At 32.9% G+C, this 20355-nt stretch overlaps 1 protein-coding gene and 1 long non-coding RNA gene across 3 annotated transcripts in view; one reads left to right on the forward strand and one right to left on the reverse strand.

Annotated features, from left to right (window-relative positions):
• Window positions 1–20355, reverse strand: part of LOC118189051 (alkyldihydroxyacetonephosphate synthase, peroxisomal-like) — a 170199-nt gene that overhangs the window by 106555 nt on the left and 43289 nt on the right. For both annotated transcript variants that reach the window (XR_015043415.1, XM_035359586.2), the window contains exons 4-6: window positions 14993–15113; window positions 14794–14868; window positions 6067–6138 (exon numbers count right to left, since the gene is read on the reverse strand). Coding sequence is in view for 1 of the 2 variants with exons in the window: in XM_035359586.2 (XP_035215477.2) it covers window positions 6067–6138; window positions 14794–14868; window positions 14993–15113 (268 nt within the window). In the remaining variant the exon portion in view is untranslated. The remainder of the gene's footprint in view (window positions 1–6066; window positions 6139–14793; window positions 14869–14992; window positions 15114–20355) is intronic.
• Window positions 1–20355, forward strand: part of LOC146994985 (uncharacterized) — a 36354-nt gene that overhangs the window by 8659 nt on the left and 7340 nt on the right. The gene's annotated exons all lie outside the window — the stretch shown is intronic.

Genomic DNA, 20355 nt, shown 5'->3' on the forward strand with positions numbered 1-20355 from the left:
CTTTTAATAATTTTTTACTTCTTACAGAAATTTATTCCCTAAAAGAAATGTACATAGGTTGGGGCAAAAGTCATGGCAACTATTTTTTTTCTTGAAGATACCAGTCCGGTTGGAAAATGTGACATATACAGACGAAAGAACAAGGTTTTAACTACATGTGTGGACAATGAATAGCACTGAAATATCGTAACACACGAATTTGTTACAGTAGTGTAGAGTGCAATATAGCCTTCACCGTGCAAAAGAATGATAACACAATACACATAAAGTTGACATGACAAACCTGGGACTAAAGACCTTCAATGCTACTGTCACCACATGCTGCCAACGATGTGGGAGGCACTGAATACCATCAACCTCAGCATTTGCCACACAATGTGTGAATCGGGTCATCTGTTGGCGCACAGCATTAGCAATGTCCTCTCGTGTTGCAAACCGCCTACCACGTATTGGTTCCTTAATCTTGGGAATGAGATCAAAATCACAGGGCAAAAGGTCAGAAGAGTAAGTACAGTGGGTGCTCCAATTCTTCCCAACCCCAACGTCAGAGTAGCTGCCGTATACACTCTGCTTTATGTGGTCTTGCATTGTTGTGCAGAATTATTGGACTGTCCACAAAATCTGGATGTTTATCCCGAATGCCATGTCGTACCTGTCGCACCAGGAAGTCCCTGTAGTACTGTGTGGCCACTGTTCTGCCATGAGGAACAAAGTGGCGAACAATGACACCCCTGACATCATACGCGATGATCACCATCAATTTGACTGGAGAAGGATTCTGACGCTAGCTCATTACGCAGTATCCTGTGGACGGTGCGTTTCTCGATGCCACTTGCCCTAACTCCAGTAATGTCCATTGTCTGTCTTCATCCACGAGGTGCTCGATGACAGCACGTGCCAAATCAATCCGCACACTCACCGGTCATCCCAAGCGTTGCTCATCACTGGTTGACACACGTCCTTGCTGAAACTTTCCTACCCACTGTGCTACTGTACGATATGGTAGGGCATTATTCCCAAGGGCTTCTACTAATTCACTGTGACATTCCATCGCATTTCTCCCTTGGAGAACGGCTATTTTGATGTAAGCGCCCTGCTCAACACGGTTACTTCCATCTCGCACGGCACTCACCAACTGACTGATTTCAGAGCCCTCCCTACCACAGACCCATCAGCTGTACTGCATATACACTATGCCTGCAGAACGTCCACACAAAACATATGCGTTTTGTTATCCGTTCACATATCTACAAGAAAAAAATAGTTGCCATGACTTTTGCCCCAACCCTCGTATATTTTCTTTTTCACATTATTTGCCCAATTTAAATCTAAATCATCTAACACAGGTCTAAAATTTCACTGCTTTACAAAATATACTGCATGAATAATACCTAATTTAAGTCTTTTATCAGTGAAACATTGCTTTTCAATTGCATCATCGTCTTCAGACTTGATAAAATCCTAACCATTTGCTTTCATCAAATAATATGGAATTTATTTTTCCTTCAATCAAAATCTTTTATCATATAACAGGGTTCATACACATTTCTGCGCACGGAAATTAAGGACTTTTAAGGATCATTATTGAAAAAATTAAGGACCTGTGAACAAATGGGAACTGAATAAATTCAATTAAAAATATTATCTATGCCTGAACTTCACTTTTGTAATGCCATCCTAAAAATAAAATATAGATCCCTAAGTAGGATGCATTATTATTAAACATAACTTAATTAGCATTATTATTAAGTTTGAGACTAAAATAAACTTTATGAAAGTTATCAAGCAGCATTAAATATTTTACACTTATAATAACTGGACATATTTGAGAGAAGATAAGTGATATTTATGTTTCACTAACAGTTAGCTTTATGGTTATTTTTTATTATTATTTTATGTCTCATTTTGTCACATACTCACTCAGTCTAGAGGTTTAGTAAATAGTAAGCAGATTTTATGCCAAGTGGAATAGGTTAAAATGAGAAGTAAGATAATATTCAGAATGACTTATAACAAAAGACTGGCTGTTGTCACCGTTGCCTAGAGACCTGCTGATCAGAACAAACCTGAAAGGCATGATGTAGGCACGGTTAGCAAGTTCTGAAAGTTAGCTGGGCTCTGTCTGATGCAATTTGTGTAGTAGTTTCATGTACAGTTCCAGGGGTTGTGACTCAGATAATATACCTTAAGGTTCTAATAAGTGCCAGAGATGATAAGTTGTTTTTCATTATTTTAAGTCTCACTAGATGCGAAGAATAAGTTTTACATGAATTTTTACATTTTTATATTGTGACCACGGTAAGGGTTAATGAAAAGCAGTAACTCTAATATGCAGAGATAATTTTTAAGGGTAAGAAGTTAGTTATAAGTGGTTAAATTAGGTATTAGATAATCTTAGTCATTATGGATTTACATGGCCACTATTAAATTTTATTTATTTTTTAACAATATTTGTTAAAAAAGCCCTATTAAAATCACAATCTAATGAAATTTCACAGTTTAAAATATCTGTCATTTATGATACTGATTCTAAAACGATATTAGGATAATTACACATTAATAGCTAAAAAACATTTATGTTTCGTAACAACTCAAAAAAATATTTATGCGTCTTTTTAATTTGAAGCCTTTCCAGACATTTTGGTTAATTTATATCGATTTCCTTCTCTTTAAGCATCTTTCCTAACAATTAGAAATTTGTCTCAATATGCAAAAGAATGTCCTCTCACTAGTTTCTGCATGTTTTATCTTCTAACCTGTCAACTTCTCCACAATGTATCTATGAGATCTATGATGTATCTATGCGGTATTTGGTCTGGTAAAAGTTAAATACAGTACAAAGTCTGTAATCCAGAAGTCCATTATCCGGAATGATCTATAATCCGGACCTCAAAACCACAAACTTTTTTTTTTTGGTATGCTTCATGCACGCACGTTTAATGTTTACGTATGCGCATTTAGCACAAAAAGCGAAGCAACTTAAACAACTTACATTGAAAGTAATGTTTAATAAAGTAAACAAATAAATATCAAGCTTTTTTTGTAAATTTTGATACACTTTAGATCATAACTGCTCTTTATTTCATAAATTACGGTTTCATATTTTTAATTATATAATTTCTGCATGCCATCTTACCATACTTAAATTGATGATCTATAATCCGGAAAAACCCTTAATCCGGAGTCGCCGAAGTACTGACGAGTCCGGATTACGGACTTCATACTGTAGTCCAAAACCCCAAGGGCAGATGTGAAACAAATTATCGCTATGTCTGAACGTAACTATAAAGTCAGTCAAAGGTTTAAATAAGCTTCTTGTTTAAAAAGGACTTAGAACATGGAGGCATGTTCTTATGCTAACAAAATCAAGTACAGCTCATGTTGATGTAATTAAACAAGAAGAGTCAAATTGAAACTAAAAATATCAATTAATGGTCAAAGACTACACAACTTAATTTCATTTTAAGCTGGCTCAGTAACTCTATCGTCATATCAAACTCAAATGTCGGCAGCTGTAATGCAAAGGCAAATAATTACAAATTATCAGAGCTGGCAGGAAATACTGCAGGGACCAAGTAGAGGTCAGAAACATTCTTGTTTTACACTCCAAAAACCTCAATTTAAAAACTTTCTACGTGATTTGCATTCAGGTGAGGAAATAGAAACGGGAAATTATTGTAAACAACTAGGTAATTTACATAATAATAACTGTACATATCTTTGATGAATAATTTTCTTTCTCTTTATGTATTCAGTTTCTTTCTTCACATTTCCTTTTCATTTCAGAATTTTTGGATTTAATTATCTGTTATTCTAAATAAACTAAATGCAGATACAATAACATGCCAAACAAATACTAATTTAGAAGTCAAACAACAAAAATCAGCGTTATATTTTCAAATTTTCACACGACTAGTTTCGATGGTTTTACCGAACCATCATCCTCACTGTAAAAGCACAAATTAATAAGATATAATGATTAGATAAGATAAGAAGGCCTGGACAGGAGATAAGCCACTGTTGATGAAGCCAGAACTAAAACATAATTTCTTTAAAGGCTGAAGGCAAAGATGGATTGGAATTAGGGTCGTTAACTAGAACAGAAAGATTTTTTTGAATGTGGAATGCCTCTAGAAAATCTAGTTCTTCAATGGAAGATGTTTTTTGAATAGTTTTGGCAGCAGAAAAATTAAAAGTGTGATTTTCGGACCAACAATGTTGGGCAACAGAAGACTTCTGTCTTTCCTTTTTTCTAACATTTGCCTCATGTTCCTTAATTTAATGCGAAATTTTAAGGCTCTCTTAGTTTGGCCTAAATTAAACATTAAGTAACATGATAAGAAAAAGCATTGAGGATATGGATTGGGTATTTTCATACACATTTGATTTCAGATGCTTGTGTTTTTCAGTTTTATTTACATATATAAATTACTAAATATTAGTGAAATGACTTCTTTTTCTTGTTTTGCACATACTATTCATCTTTTTTAAAACCTATTTAAGAGGTTTTTTTTTTTTTTTTTTTTTTTTGTAAAAAAGTTGTTTACCCAAAAAGTTCTTTAAAAAAAAAAAAAAATACTCTGAAACCTTTAATAAACAGTTTATATGCAACAAAAAGAAGACAATAATAAAACATTCAATATTTCGTTGGATATCCTTTAGCTAAAATTATTCATCTGCTTTAACATAGATTCAACTGTTTTAACATGGAATCGCACTAGTCAAAAACTCTGAGGCTCTCTCACGAAGTCAGTGGAACTTTGACTTACATACCGCCCATATGCATTAAAGGCGATTCTAAAAACACATCCCAGATGGAAATTATAAGCTGAAATTAGGAGGGACATGAAAGTAGCTTTAGCTAAAGATAAATGTTAAAAACTTTGGATAAACCTTACAACCTAATGAAACCATGAGGCATAGAATCACTCAAAGCTTGACATTTTCAGATTCTGTTTAACTGTTAAGTAGCATAACTAAAGTTATACACTCGAAATTTTTTTAAACTCTTGAAATTTTTTAGACTGTTAAATTTAAGATACCTTGATACACTATAAATAAACCAGCAGATATCCAATGCACACTGTACTTGGTATTTTATTAAGTGCAATGGTTACTTAATTGATTGATAAATAAGTAATGCGCCTGTAAAATTAATCAAATTATAAACTCTGAAATTAAATATTTTAATGAGATTATAATTTTTTTTTAAATTCAAGAATAAATTTTCAATTATTAAAAAGAATTGACAAAATGAAAATTTGCAACTACAACTAACCTTATTAAAATATTTTCTTTAATAATTCCTACCTTTCTAATGACATTACCTAATGCAAAAAGCATTTTATGACCAGGACCATACCATAAATATCCTATAAAGCTAAATTCATACAGTTTTCAAGTTTATAATGATACTCATGTCTACTAACATTTTTACTCAGTTTCTTAACAGATTTTCATAGTTTTTACACAAAATAAAGATTTTGCATTTATGAAAGAAATTATTCAAGCTACATTGCATTTATTTTCAGCTTGATATACAGTATTTTAATAAAAGTTCGAATAATCTTAAGAATGAAAGAGAAAAAATTATTCTAGAATTTTCTCCCCCCATCCCTTTTGAGCATTTATTTTTAAACTGAAAATAATTGGACGCTAAGTTAAAAATTTTTTAATGTCATTTCTAATTGAAATTTTAATTAGCAATGTACCAAATTTTATAATCTTAATTCAAATTAAAAATTCTTTAGCAATATGCACTAATTTTAAATTAAAAAATCTCATTTTAAATATTATAAGATATATCTAATAGAAAACTTTGAAATATGCTAGCAATTTATCTCATGGAAAATAGTTTTATAACAGTAAGAATATAAGGTTTAATAAATGAATGAAAATTCTCATAACAATATTCGCATACAAATTTTCTACATACAATAATCTATAGGGGAAAAAAGCATAGATTTCTCGAGAAATCATAGTTACCTTTATATCAAAATATAATTTTAATATGCATTGCTAAAAATAAGTAATTAAAAAAATGTATAGATATAAAAGTTTACTTACCACCAAAAGGTATTATTGCGACATTGTGCTCAGTGGCACACTGAACAATATTTAAGACATCATCATGGCATCCTGCAATTATTAAACACAATATTATAATCTTTTATGTTAACATCAGTTACCTAAAACTATTTATCTAGAATCAGATACTATCAATTAATTTAGTGACATTAATGTAACAAATAAGAAAGAACTTTCAAAGAATTCCATGTTTATTTTAATAGATAATAGGAAAGCAATTATAATGAAACCTTCCTCAACACAGATGGAGATTTTGGTCTTACATGGGCATGGCTGCATTAGAGAGCATGATTATCAGTAGTGATGTTTGATATTGTTATTTAATTACGTTCTGAAAAATACCTGTTACTTTCCCAAGTGGCCTTTTACGCAAGTAGTCACCAGGAGAGATTTTGCTGCATTTGAAATGGTAAAAATATTCATAGCATAGGATATGGAGTTAGCTATTAGAAAAAGTAATAAAAATGACTAAACAGAATAATAACAATCAATTCCACTTATGGTGAACACCTGCTGACTTTTGTTTTTCGTTCAATATATCTGAAATTTAGAAAAACAACTTGCCTTCTCTTAACTTGAATCGAATGGAACACTGAGGAAGAAAACAGGATATGCCAACACAGTTTTAAAAGAACTCAAAATTGGTTTACTTTTGCTTTATAATGCATGATTCAGTTTGTTCAGATATTTACAATACGGTTCCTGGTATAAAATATTGATGTTTAATTACATATTCTAAATTTTATGCTCTTTGGTTAATTTCATTTTTTAAATTTTTACATTTTTATACTAAGAGTAGGGATGAAAGGCTTTAATTTATTAAAGTCCTTTTAATCTTGGCAAAAATAAAATTAATTAATGTATATACTGTTGAATGAATAATTTTAATAATGTACCAAATGCCGACTAAAATGAAATTAAATACAAATATTTACTGATTTAACATTAGGCTGAATCTTCATATCACGTTCTATAAATGTCTACTGTAGATTCAAACAATTCAGACAAAAAAAAAAAAAAAATATTAAGAAAGATTGTCAAAAATCACTATGGGTGGAGGAACAACATTTTCAAAATTTATGTTTCATAAATTGAGCGATGATACTTAAAATGTCATTTTTGTCCCACATCTATTTTATTAGCATAATTTGACTTCACTGATGAAAAGCACATTATTAAGACTAAAAATTAGAAACTGGGAGATCTCTGTCAAAAAAAAAAAAAAAAACAGGATTCTATTGATAAAACCAAGAGAGAACCAAGATGACATGTATACGCAAAATCATATTCCTCAAATCCGTATTCGGCAGGTTTTGAGAAAAAGCTTAATGATAGGTGAGAAAATGACTTGAAAGATGACACACACTTCTGCATCTCACTGAAAAATACACAGCATTCAGGCCAGCATACTGACAGGCTCTGTCCTCATTTAAAAACTTAAAGGTGCTACTCTCTGTTTGCAATAGGTTTTCAAGCTATGAATTGCAACTTGATGAATGAATTGAAGACCAGTATGATGTTCACAGGCAAGAACACTAGATTAATGTTTATCAGATTTATAACACAGGAATGAGCAACTGTCCACCAGAAGTAGAATTTTTCTTTTTTCATTCATAACCCTCAATCCCACCAATAAAGTTCTGGAAAATAGGTGAAGTCACTTTGGCCTTATTTTTGAAGTAATAATTCACCACAAATTAGCTGACATTTTAAAAATATTTGGGGTTCCTTATAATGTCCTCTTACTAACAATTTGACCCTAAGATGTTAGCCCATATCCACAACTTAACTGAAGTTTTCATTTTTTATCCCAAACACATTTTCCCCTTTTAAAATTTAATTTTTTATCCAGGTGTAGTAAATTCAATGTTCCAGTCTCATCACTGCTGAAGAATAGCTATTAGATAAATAGCTAGTACAAATGCTTGGCCATTCTAGACTCAACAACAGACAAAACATTTCTCAATTCACAAACAGGTACAGGTAAAAGTGGGCAAGACATCAGAAATTCACCATTGGCCATACAGGTATTGTCCTGTTGCACTAGCTGTGCAGTTTTTCTGCGATTCTGAGAAAGAACACCATAGGAGATGACAAGGGAGATGACCAAGGGTTTCTCAACCTTCTTCCCCTACCACAATTTCTCAAGAGGAGTTTCTGCTCATTATTGCCTCCTTGACACACAGACACTTATAAAAACCATGCCTTCTCCAGAATTAAATTCAGACCCATCAGTATTACAGTCAGTATCACTATACTAGCTGGATGGCTTAATTCTGACATGAATTTCTCCCTAATCTGAAAAGCTAGCTAAGTTACTGGACAAGAATCAAGCGTCCATATGTTCAGAAGGTATCTTGGTATGTAGAGGAAAACACATAACCTCCACAGCTATCAGAAAGATTAGAGGGAAATCCATGTCTGTGAATCAATTTCCCACTAGTTTTTTTGACAACAATGTTCTGTCTTTACCTACATACACCCAGACATCCTTTTGAACAAAGAGACATTTCGTCAGCTGCTCAACTTTCATCCTTAGCATAGACTTACTGAGAAAGATTCTGAGATTTCTGGAGAGAAGCTATTGAAATAATACTCAAACAATATTGTCCTGATCAAATAACCAAGTTCTTTTATTCCCTTACTTATTTCTTACTTTACTTCTCTTCAAAATTTCAAAAAGCTTACCTTTTTTTTTTTTTTTTTTTTTTTTTTTTTTTTAAGATGCTATTTGCGGTTGATTTATTCAAAGTATTATTCTAATATACACCTGCTTGCAAAGACAATGTTCAGTATCACTGAAAATGTCTGTCTTCCAATAAAAACAATACATAATTTGGCATTCTAACTGTTCAAAACTGAAAATTAAATTGCTGAGGTAGGTTCAGATCAATTTTTATAACCCCTTCCCATGTGCACAGCAGTTATTCACTTTGTACATCATGAGTTCCAATGAAGATGACAACACTTCGGGATCACCCTTGCTCCTTTCCATTCTCTTTTGTTACTTAGATATTGGGTCTAGGACTTTTCATCGTCACCATTTCACTGTGGCCCTTTTCGGCATTGGGACGTTTCGCCGTCAAGACATATTTTTCTTTACATGACTGTGTTTTATCTTGCCGTATTATACTCGTATTAAATTTATTTAATTTAATAATTCTGTTTACCTTTTGTATACTTAAAAAAGGTTGCTTTTAATATGTACAGTTATTCACAAGTATGAGATATAAAGAAATTACACATAGTTAGTGGGAAAATTATGTCAGTATCAAAGAGAACTGGGGCTAAACTTCTGATACAACAGAAGTTATATTATCGATTTTAAAATTATGCAGCAACAATATTTACATGATTCATCAAAATTTCTTGAAATTTTAATCAGCTAGTTCAGAGAAATCATTCATACAAGCAGGAATTTCACATGAATCGAAAACGGAATTACTTTGGAATATCATCAGCACCTTACTCTTTTAAAATTAATATGTTATGTATAATGGTGTATTTGTTTAAAACTATAAACAAAAATATTAATTATTTATTTATTAAATTAAATTATTAAACTAAACAGAGGTATTAATTTAAATCGACTGAATATAATACGGCAAGATATAATACATTTGTGTAAAGAAAAATACGTCTTGACGGCGAAGTGGCCCGATGGCGAATCAGCCATGGTGAATAGTCCCATTCCCTAGCTATCTCAAGTTCTAAGGAATTATACTTACGTCTTTTCATTTCAATGAAAGACTGCATATTTGATTTTGACTTAGTGCAATCTGATACAATAACCTCTTAACTCTTTCTCATTAATAAAGTCTGAAACCTTAAACACTCAGGACAAAATTTATCTTCACGTACCCAAAAATAATGATATTCTATGAAATATCTAATCAACGTAAGCAATTTTTATGATGAATATATGAGAGAAGCCTAATTAGCATTACCCAATCAAAAATAATCGAACAGTTTCTAATGTCATCTGATGCTGAATCCAGCACTTTGTGTCAAGTGAATAACTAAGCAAACTTTTGCAATTCAGCATTTGATTTCAGTGCGTAAGGTTTAAAAATGGTTTGTTATGACTCCGATGTTGTCATTTGGAAGAATCTGTGAAGTGGAAAATCATCAGCTATTAAGAAGCTAAGTACACAATTACAGAAGTAACAAGATACGTATATATTTTTCAAAACAGACAGTCAGTATGGAACGGACGCAATGGAAACAATTTTGGAATTCTGGAACTGCTGTAAGAAGGTGTGGACAATAATAACTGTCCACGATGAAACGAAATATAAACGAATAATAACTGTTTCTCAAGATTGATATCTGCCAATAACTACCCATCACAACAGAAAGTCTACAGTTAAGCAGCTAACTTCAGAACATACAGCCACTGCTGGAATTGTTGTATCATGGAGCACTACATACAGAAAGCTTAATGGGTTAATGAAAGGGCCTTTATGCTAGAAAGCCAAGGGTATGTATTTCACTATTTTCACAGCAAATGAGGAATCACTTCTATTCATGCAAAGAACGTTAGAACTGGAGTGAACAACAATGATTCCATGTTCCCGTACTGATGAGGTTTAGTTTTGCATCTAATTCTAAATGTGCTTAGATCTGGAGGGAGTCAAGAATATAAAATTTTCTTTCAGACATTTTGGAACATGGCTGTTTCAGTTAAGCAGGAGTGATGGTTTAGGGAGAAATAATGATTGGTGGATGTATGCCCTATACCTTTTCAACGGCAGATCTGCAACCAACGAGAGATATTAGGATGAGGTTTTTAGAAACTTATGTAAAATTTTTCAGAGGTGTATATGGATCTGACTTGTTATTTACAGATGATAATGCTCGTCCACATTCAGCAAACTTTGATGATACGTTCCTTGAAAAAGAGGATATTGAGCAAATACGTTGACCAGTAAAATCTCCTGATCTTAACCTGATACAGAACTTATAGACTAACTTGGAAAAGGAGTTGCACACAAACATCCTTCTCCTAGAAATGCAATGAAATGAAGACTGCACTGCTGGAGAGAGCAGAACTGAATTCCCCAAACTGTGATTAACAACATTATTGACAACATAAATACACATTGTGATATTTGCCTAGATGTCAGGGAGATCACATTCTATATTACATTCATTAGCCTAATTCGAGTTATTCTTTTCAACTTTTTTTTTTTTCTCCTGAATTCTCCTGATAACATATTATTACTACTTTTATTGTTTCATGCTATAGTTTACTTACCATACCATATGCAGTGTTCTTAATTTTTTTTTTCCTTTGCATTTACATGTTACAATATTACGTATCACTCCACATAAATTCACAAATTTATAGTTCACCATTTCTGAGAAATCTGCGATTTCAGGCATGTAAAAATAATTCTGTGTATGCATTTATTTCCTCACCCTCACTCAGGAAGTAAACTGCCAGTAAGTTAAAAAATAACCTTAATAAATTTTCATTAATGTTATTATGGTTATATTTTCCTTAAGATTATTCCCCCCCCCCCGATTTATTTCCCATGGGATCTTCTTTTCCCACTCAGTTTTCTCTGCTAAATAGAACTACAGGGTGTCCCAGAAGATAATTTGCAAACTTGATATCCTGTTCTGTCAGACTGTGACAAATAAGTTCAAGCAAGGACAATGAATGCAGGAGAAAGATGCATTAGTTCAGTACTGAGAAACTGGCAGTGTGCATTATGCTTATGGAGCTGTGGATGGAAATGGACAAGAACTGAGTTGAATGTACCAAGAATGCTTCTCAAACAGACATGGACAATTACACCACAAATTAGTAATGCTGAAGCTTTCCTAGTATGCAGTCACATCAATCAGAAATGCATTATACTCATTCAAACACTTTGTAAAAAACAATGAGCCACAAGCAGCTTGGAAGAAACACTTTACATAAAAGTCGGTTGCTGACCATATAGACGAACATTTTTCCACAGAAATAGACATAAGAGACTATGAACATTTTATTTGTCTTTCAGTGCATGTAATGAATGTGTAGTACACTACAATATTGTTCCCAACATACTTTTTGAAATTTTAGAATAATGCTTGTTTTGAAATAAGCTATAATTTCGACATTTCATTTTTTGCAATGTTAGTTTTCTGATTCACCATAACTTAAGACAAGGTTTCACTGTTAACCTTTAAATGCTATGTGCAGTCTGGTAGACTGCATAATATTTTCTGAACCTTGTTCCCAACCCTAAAAATAGAAAATGTTCACTACCCTTCTGGAACAGGTTGGTCAAGGTCACATATTCTGCTTTCTCTTTTTAACTTGGTTACTTTTCTAGTTACTATGTGTTTTCTCTTTTAATAGTTTGGAAGACCACACACAGCAGATGAGTACCAGTTTTTGTGTGTGACAGATGCTATTTATGTGTTGCTCGTTTTTGTAGAAGTGATAATTATGGCTTCAAATTCTATAACAAAACATCCAACAAAAAGGAACAAATGATTTTGTGAATTTTTTGGGGGGTGGGGGGATTTAGAATATTCCAATACCAAAGAGTCATATAGCATTAATTGCATAAAACAGAATCTGACCTTTCTTGGGATTAGAGAAATTTTCAGATGACTGTATAAAATATGATAATTTTTGCGAAAAAAATAATTTTAAGTGGTGTAAAAAAGAACCAAACCATGGAACTAACATGGTGTAAGGGAAAAAAAAAAAAAAAGCATAAAATTTTCATTCAACTTCTTGGTCTGAAGAATTTCAAAAATAAGTTCAAAAACACAGCCTGAGGACAGTTGGAATTTACTGTTTTATCAAAGTGAGATCAAATTAATCATGAAATGGACTAATCCAAAAACCAATGAATGCAGAATGAAAGGTACTAATAATTGGATTTTCTTGGACTTTTGCTTTATTCTGGTGCTTTCAAAGCAAACTGTGAAGAAGTTAATTGTGTATTACTGATAGTACAGAGGTGTTACTTCAAAAGTGAAATTTTTATTCTTGTCGAACTTCTATTATTAAAAATTAAATAACTGGAAATTATAACTTATATATTTAAATGTATTTCAATTTGATAACATATGAAATAAAATACTTTCCAGCAGCAGTTTATTTCAGTTAAAATACAGAAATACGTTTAATGCGAAAATGCTTAAGATGAAATATCGGTTCACACGAAATAATACAACAGTCCCAACCATCTACTATGTATTTTCATGTAATTTTTTTCATTTAATACAAAAAGATTTCCCTTCTTGATATGAACAAAATATGGAAAATAACAGCCGTGCAGGCGAGATTTAAGAGGATTGTGAAATGAAAGATAGGTGGTTTCACATAATTCATAGAAAGGAGGCTAACTTGATTGTTCTACCATTGCCTAAAACTTCACATAATTGTTATTTAATTGCTGCTATGTTTTCCTACTGTTTCTCCATGAATGCTGGCATTTAAAATTTCCCCTTAGATTATGCTAACATATACAAAGATATGCTCAGAATTATTTCGCTGCAACTACACACAGGGGAAGGAGACGCACAAGAACTTGCTACTGTGACTTCATCATCTGATCTGGCTAATTTGTCTTTGAAATACCCTCGAAATAGCCAGTGACACGAGTCAATTTTGTTTATCTAAGCTACTTTCATCCTCCACCCCTAAAAAACGCCACACAGAAACATCTCATCTCTCATCAGTTTGCTTTGGAATTCGGTGACGAGTACATTGCAGTGTGTGTAAAAATCAGTAACTTTGGTTCACGCCAAAAGAAATGGAGAAGGAGGATACTGAAACTGAGCTGCCACTTAATGAAATGTTTGAGAAAGTTTCTGTATTATTGGACTGTTCTACTGTATTATCGGTAGAATTATTGCAGTAGATGATGATAACGTGCGTACAGCCCAATTATAACAGACAAAGACAGTTTGGAGTTTCTTCAAAGCTAAAAAAACATCACTGATACAGATTCCAATGATGAAAAGGAAATGAATTATGCAGCTCCTGTTCTCATGTCATCCGAGATGAGGAACATCATAAAAAATATATGCAGTTATTTAGACTCACTTTCCAATGGTGAAATGAATAAAAAAATAGACAACATCGAACAATTTGATGCTAAAAAAGACAATGCAAAAGAAAATATCAGATTATTTTCCAAAACCTCCATAAATGTTTTGTTTTTCAAAAAACTTGAAAATTTTGTATTTTGTGGATGTTTTTGTTTCATTGATTTTTATTAAATGCATGCATATATACATATCTATGTAAATATAAAGTACTTTAATAAACTTAATTTTGTTGAATATATATACACACATTTGCAATATCCTTTAACACAAAAAAATATTTCAGTCCCTTCAGTTTCGTGTTAAGCGATTTTCACCGTATTGGTTAAGTTAAAAATTAAAAAAAGCTCAAACAAAGTTATAATTCTATTAAATGCAGGATGACAGTTTATTGACTATTCTAAATAATTACTAAGTATGCCTAACGGTACAGCAGTATTTTATGCAATTCCACACCGCAAGTTTTATCAAATAATAACATTACAATTTAAAGTAAGTTCTACACAAAGCATAGTAATTGAACAGTTTTTGACAATTGATTTTGAAATTAATTGGCCAAAAACCTTCAAATTATACATTAAACAGATCAAAAAGCAGCTTTTTACAAAGCACATATTTTATTAATAAGAAATCAGTGCAAAAACTTACTAGGCCAAATTACTATATCTGGTACTCTTTCAAAAACACTTTCTCTTAAAATAAAAATTTCTCTCATAGTATGACCTGGAAAAAAAAAAAAAAAAAAAAAAGAAGAAGAAGAAGAAAGCAGAAAAGCAAAGCAATTAATGAATCATTTTACACTCAGAAGATAGGGATAGAAAAAGCTGAAATACATCACATAACTAACCATGAGCTCTGAAAAGACGATCCTGAGAGTCCACAGAATAATCTATTCCAAGCTGTTTAAAATCTTCCATAAATTTGTCATTAATAATTGGCTTTGGTATATCTTCATCTTTTATTTCTGCCTAAAATAATAATCGTCACACAAAAAATCATTTAAAATAACTACTATCAACACTGCATTGCTTGTATCTTACCTGAGAGATCCATAACTCATTGTTTTATTTTACTTTTTGGTTTATTCTTTGTCTTACTATGTAAGGATCCTAAGTTTTACTAACGTTTATTTTATTTTAAATCTTTACTATCACTTCTTATTTTCTACTTCTGGCCAGAATTAAAAGCTTTAACTTATTTATGCAAATTTGTCTTGTTAACGCCAAGTACTTAAGTTGTGGCTTTTTGCCAAGCAAGAGAGAGGAAGGCGTTATTAGAAGCAGGCCGCTGGCCATAGTAGTTTTACTCGTTTGCTGGTTGCCTTCAAGGCCAGCGATTTAATCCTCTTGATAATTTTTAACGTATCATAGTTTTAGCAGCTCTCTGTACTACATCCACTATCAGGACTGGTATTCCTCTTTACTTGCTTTGGAAACATGAACTGTCCTGACTCGGAACAGGGAGCTTACTCAAGCTATGTTCAATAATTTCTGAAGTAGACAATACACACAGAAAGGGTATACGAAACCCTTTATTTTTCTATCTTTACAGAGATTTCCAGACTTCGGAATACAGAGACCAACCACTTGTGGTCTGAACGTAAGAATATAAAAATATTAACTAAAACTCTAACTAAACTAACTTTAATTAATATACAAGTGCCTACTTTAAGATTGGCCGTTAATTAACAAAAAGTCATATGTAGTACAGAGAGCTGCTAAAACTACGATACGTTTAAAATTATCAAGAGGATTAAACCTCTGGCCTTGAAGGCAACCAGCAAACGAGTAAAACTACTATGGTCAGCGGCCTGCTTCTAATAGCTCCTTCCTCTCTCTTGCTTGGCAAAAAGCCACAACTTAAGTACTTGGCGTTAGCAAGACAAATTTGCATAAATAAGTTAAAGCTTTTAATTCTGGCCAGAAGTAGAAAATAAGAAGTGATAGTAAAGATTTAAAATAAAATAAATGTTAGTAAAACTTAGGATCCTTACAACTTCTTATTTCCTTCTTATGAATTTAAAATGATTACTTTGTTGACACCTCACATTTTATTTATTTGCCATCTCAAAACAGAGTATGGAGTTTTTGATTTTAACTACAGGATCTGAACACTTAAAACTTGATACAGTATACATTGCTTAACCTGATAGCGGTCAATGTCATTATTTGGGTATTGCTATCAATTTGCTGAAGTCATGCCATTTGCATATGAAAAGATGGAAAATATATATCTCATTCTAATCAACAATTCAATTAATATGACCAAACTGTTATCAACAATTCAATTAATATGGTCAAACTGTTATCAAAAATTCAGTTAATATAATCAAATTGTAGAACAACAAATTTTTTAAAGTCGCCAAATAAGGTAAAGAAGATTATAAAATTGCTTAGTGAAAGAAAATATCACCAAGAAAGGGATTAAGCCACTAAATTTAAAATCAGACCCTCCCAAAACATTTACTATGATGTAGATTTTCAGTAATTCTATCAAATTTCAAGGGGATCAGAGACACAAGTCCCTTTTCTTCAGAAGGGAAAAAAAATTCCATTCCCTCCTTCAAAATATCCCTGCAAGCACAGGCTGGTTCTTTGTCAAATTTAAAGTTTTTCATTGGCATGTTCTCTTCCAATGGCAGGTGCCTTCTGAATACTAGGATTAGGGGTCAAATAATTTCCATAAACATTAATAATAGCTTCTAAAAACTTTTATATTTTTGCAATTAAAATTCTATGAAAATAGCAGATCAGGGACAGAAGAAATGCAGGTCAGGAAGGACAGAAGAAAGAATGCTGCAAGGTTACAATATAGCAGTGGCTTTTGAACACATCGCCTCTGATATCTGTCTGCCACAAACTGCTGACGGCAACAAATACATCCTCATTGTCACTGATTACTTCAAAAAGTGGCCTGAAGTGTATCCTATCCCTCGTCAAGAGGCTGTCATGGTAACAAATGTAATGATAGACTGTTGCATTTCCAAGTTTGAAATGCCTCTTCAATTACATTACGATCAAGGAAGGAATTTTATCTCAGCTATAATTAAGGAACTTTGTAAGGTATTTGGCATTGAATAAAACTGATGCGACACCTTTACATCCTGTGTCAGATGGCATGGTAGAAAGGTTTAATCGAACCTTCCATAATAATCTCTATGGTACCAGAAACCAACAGGATTAAGACCAGATGTTACCCTTGTTCTTACTGGCTTATCACAATGCTGTCCATGAAACTACCACCTGTTCTCTATCCCAGATATTCTTCAGGTGTTGCTTTCATCTGCCTTGTGATCTTTGGTTACTTTCCTGTTGTGCACCTTGTGATCTTTGGTTACTTTCCAGTTGTGCATTCATTGTCTGAATAGTACATTCATAATCTCCAGTTTGAAGTGATAGAAAATTTTGCATGACTGAGTCAACCTGATGATGATGAAGATGAAAACTCAACTCAATATGACATGAGAGCTACAGGACACTGATTCAATGAAGATGACAAGGTGATTCAATTCGATAGAAAAGGCTCTATCCTAAACTACAGTCATCTTGGGATGGTCCTTACACTTTGAGATGGTCCTTGCACAGTCTTAAACAGTCTGAATAATGTCATAATTAGGATCTGCAAGTCATCAAATTCTAAGCCTAAAGTCACTGATTATGATATGCTAGGCCCTTACTATGGCCATAGTACATAGTCCTCATAGTGCATATAATAAAAAAAGACTACTAAGACCATGGTCCTATTTGTACACAAATAGGAAACTGTAAATTCATGCATTTATTTATTGATTCAGTGCTTGATTTATTGTACGTTATTCCCTGAAATTATTGGCTCAGTATTGCATTGATTTTCCTTAGCTGTAAGTATGGCTACCTGTCTAGGGATTGTACTGGCTGGGACGTGCAGTCCTTGGGAAAGGAGCAAGGTTAAGAATTTTGTATATAAGTAAATAATTTTAGTGAATCTATTATATTTCTTGCATAAAGAACATGGTATGCTTGAAAGAGATGAAGCAAGCAACATCTGGTAACAATTGATCTGATAATTAAGACACAATAACACGCCGAATAAATACTAATTCAGAAGTCAAACAACAAAAATCAGCGTTAATTTACAAAATTTTCACAGGACTAGTTTCGATGGTTTTACCGAACCATCATCTTCAGCTGCAAAACCGCAAATGAACAAGATAGGAAATAATGTTTAGATAAGATAAAAAAGCCTGGACAAGAATAAGCAAGTGGCGCCATCTGTTGGCGAAACCAGAACTAAAACATAATTTCTCTAAAAGCCGAAGGCAAATTTGGATTGGAATTAGGATCGTTAACTAGAACAGAAAGATTTTTATGAATGTGAAATGCCTCTAGAAAATCCAGTTCTCCAATGGAAGATGTTTTTTGAATAATTTTGGCAGCAGAAAAATTGAAAGTGTGATTTTCGGACCAACAATGTTGAGCAACAGAAGACTTCTGTGTTTCCTTTTTTCTAACATATGCCTCATGTTCTTTGACGCGAAATTTTAAGGCTCTCTTAGTTTGGCCAATGTAAATTAAACCGCACTGGCAAGGAATCCTATAAATACCCCAGGAATTCATATCCGGAATGGGGTCCTTGAGTATAGAAGTTGGAATTTTATTGATGGGAGAGTAAACAACCCGAAAGTTAAATTTCTGCAAAATATGTGCAACTTTATAGCTAATTGATGGAAAGAAGGGAATGACAACAGAATTTTTATAATCTCCTAAAATAAGAGTGTGGCTTTTAGTGTGTTGAGATGAGAATTTTTTAACTGCTTGATTAATAATGTTGGGTGAAAAGCCCCTGTCAATAGCTATTGCTTTTAAATAATTTAGTTCTTCATCAAGGGCTAGTTTTGAGGAGCAAACTTGAAGAGCACGGAAAACATAGGAATAAAATGAAGCTAACTTTTGTTTAGTCGGATGACATGATTTAAAGTGTGGTGGAAGGCAAACCGATGAAGGTTTACGGTAAACTGTAGTACTGAAGTTGGATGTGTTACGTGTGACCAGAATGTCGAGAAACGGAAGAGAATTGCAAGTCTCAAGTTCAAAAGTGAACTGAATAGCAGGATCAATAGAATTCATTGTTGAAAGAACTCTATTTAAATCATCTTTATTACCTTCAAACAGGGTAAAAGTATCGTCTACGTAGCGGAACCATGCCGGGAAGTTTAAAGTTTCAAACAATTTTGATTCATAATAATGCATGTAGATATCAGCCAGGATGGGACTGAGGGGGCTTCCCATGGCTAATCCCTCAGTTTGCTTGTAATATTTATTTTGGAAAACAAAATGTGTTCTGGTCACACGTAACACATCCAACTTCAGTACTACAGTTTACCGTAAACCTTCATCGGTTTGCCTTCCACCACACTTTAAATCATGTCATCCGACTAAACAAAAGTTAGCTTCATTTTATTCCTATGTTTTCCGTGCTCTTCAAGTTTGCTCCTCAAAACTAGCCCTTGATGAAGAACTAAATTATTTAAAAGCAATAGCTATTGACAGGGGCTTTTCACCCAACATTATTAATCAAGCAGTTAAAAAATTCTCATCTCAACACACTAAAAGCCACACTCTTATTTTAGGAGATTATAAAAATTCTGTTGTCATTCCCTTCTTTCCATCAATTAGCTATAAAGTTGCACATATTTTGCAGAAATTTAACTTTCGGGTTGTTTACTCTCCCATCAATAAAATTCCAACTTCTATACTCAAGGACCCCATTCCGGATATGAATTCCTGGGGTATTTATAGGATTCCTTGCCAGTGCGGTTTAATTTACATTGGCCAAACTAAGAGAGCCTTAAAATTTCGCGTCAAAGAACATGAGGCATATGTTAGAAAAAAGGAAACACAGAAGTCTTCTGTTGCTCAACATTGTTGGTCCGAAAATCACACTTTCAATTTTTCTGCTGCCAAAATTATTCAAAAAACATCTTCCATTGGAGAACTGGATTTTCTAGAGGCATTTCACATTCATAAAAATCTTTCTGTTCTAGTTAACGATCCTAATTCCAATCCAAATTTGCCTTCGGCTTTTAGAGAAATTATGTTTTAGTTCTGGTTTCGCCAACAGATGGCGCCACTTGCTTATTCTTGTCCAGGCTTTTTTATCTTATCTAAACATTATTTCCTATCTTGTTCATTTGCGGTTTTGCAGCTGAAGATGATGGTTCGGTAAAACCAT

This window comes from Stegodyphus dumicola, chromosome 10 (assembly GCF_044657685.1).
Source record: "Stegodyphus dumicola isolate Sdum_Otavi_A_Nest chromosome 10, ASM4465768v1".
NCBI classification, from domain to species: Eukaryota; Metazoa; Arthropoda; class Arachnida; order Araneae; family Eresidae; genus Stegodyphus; species Stegodyphus dumicola.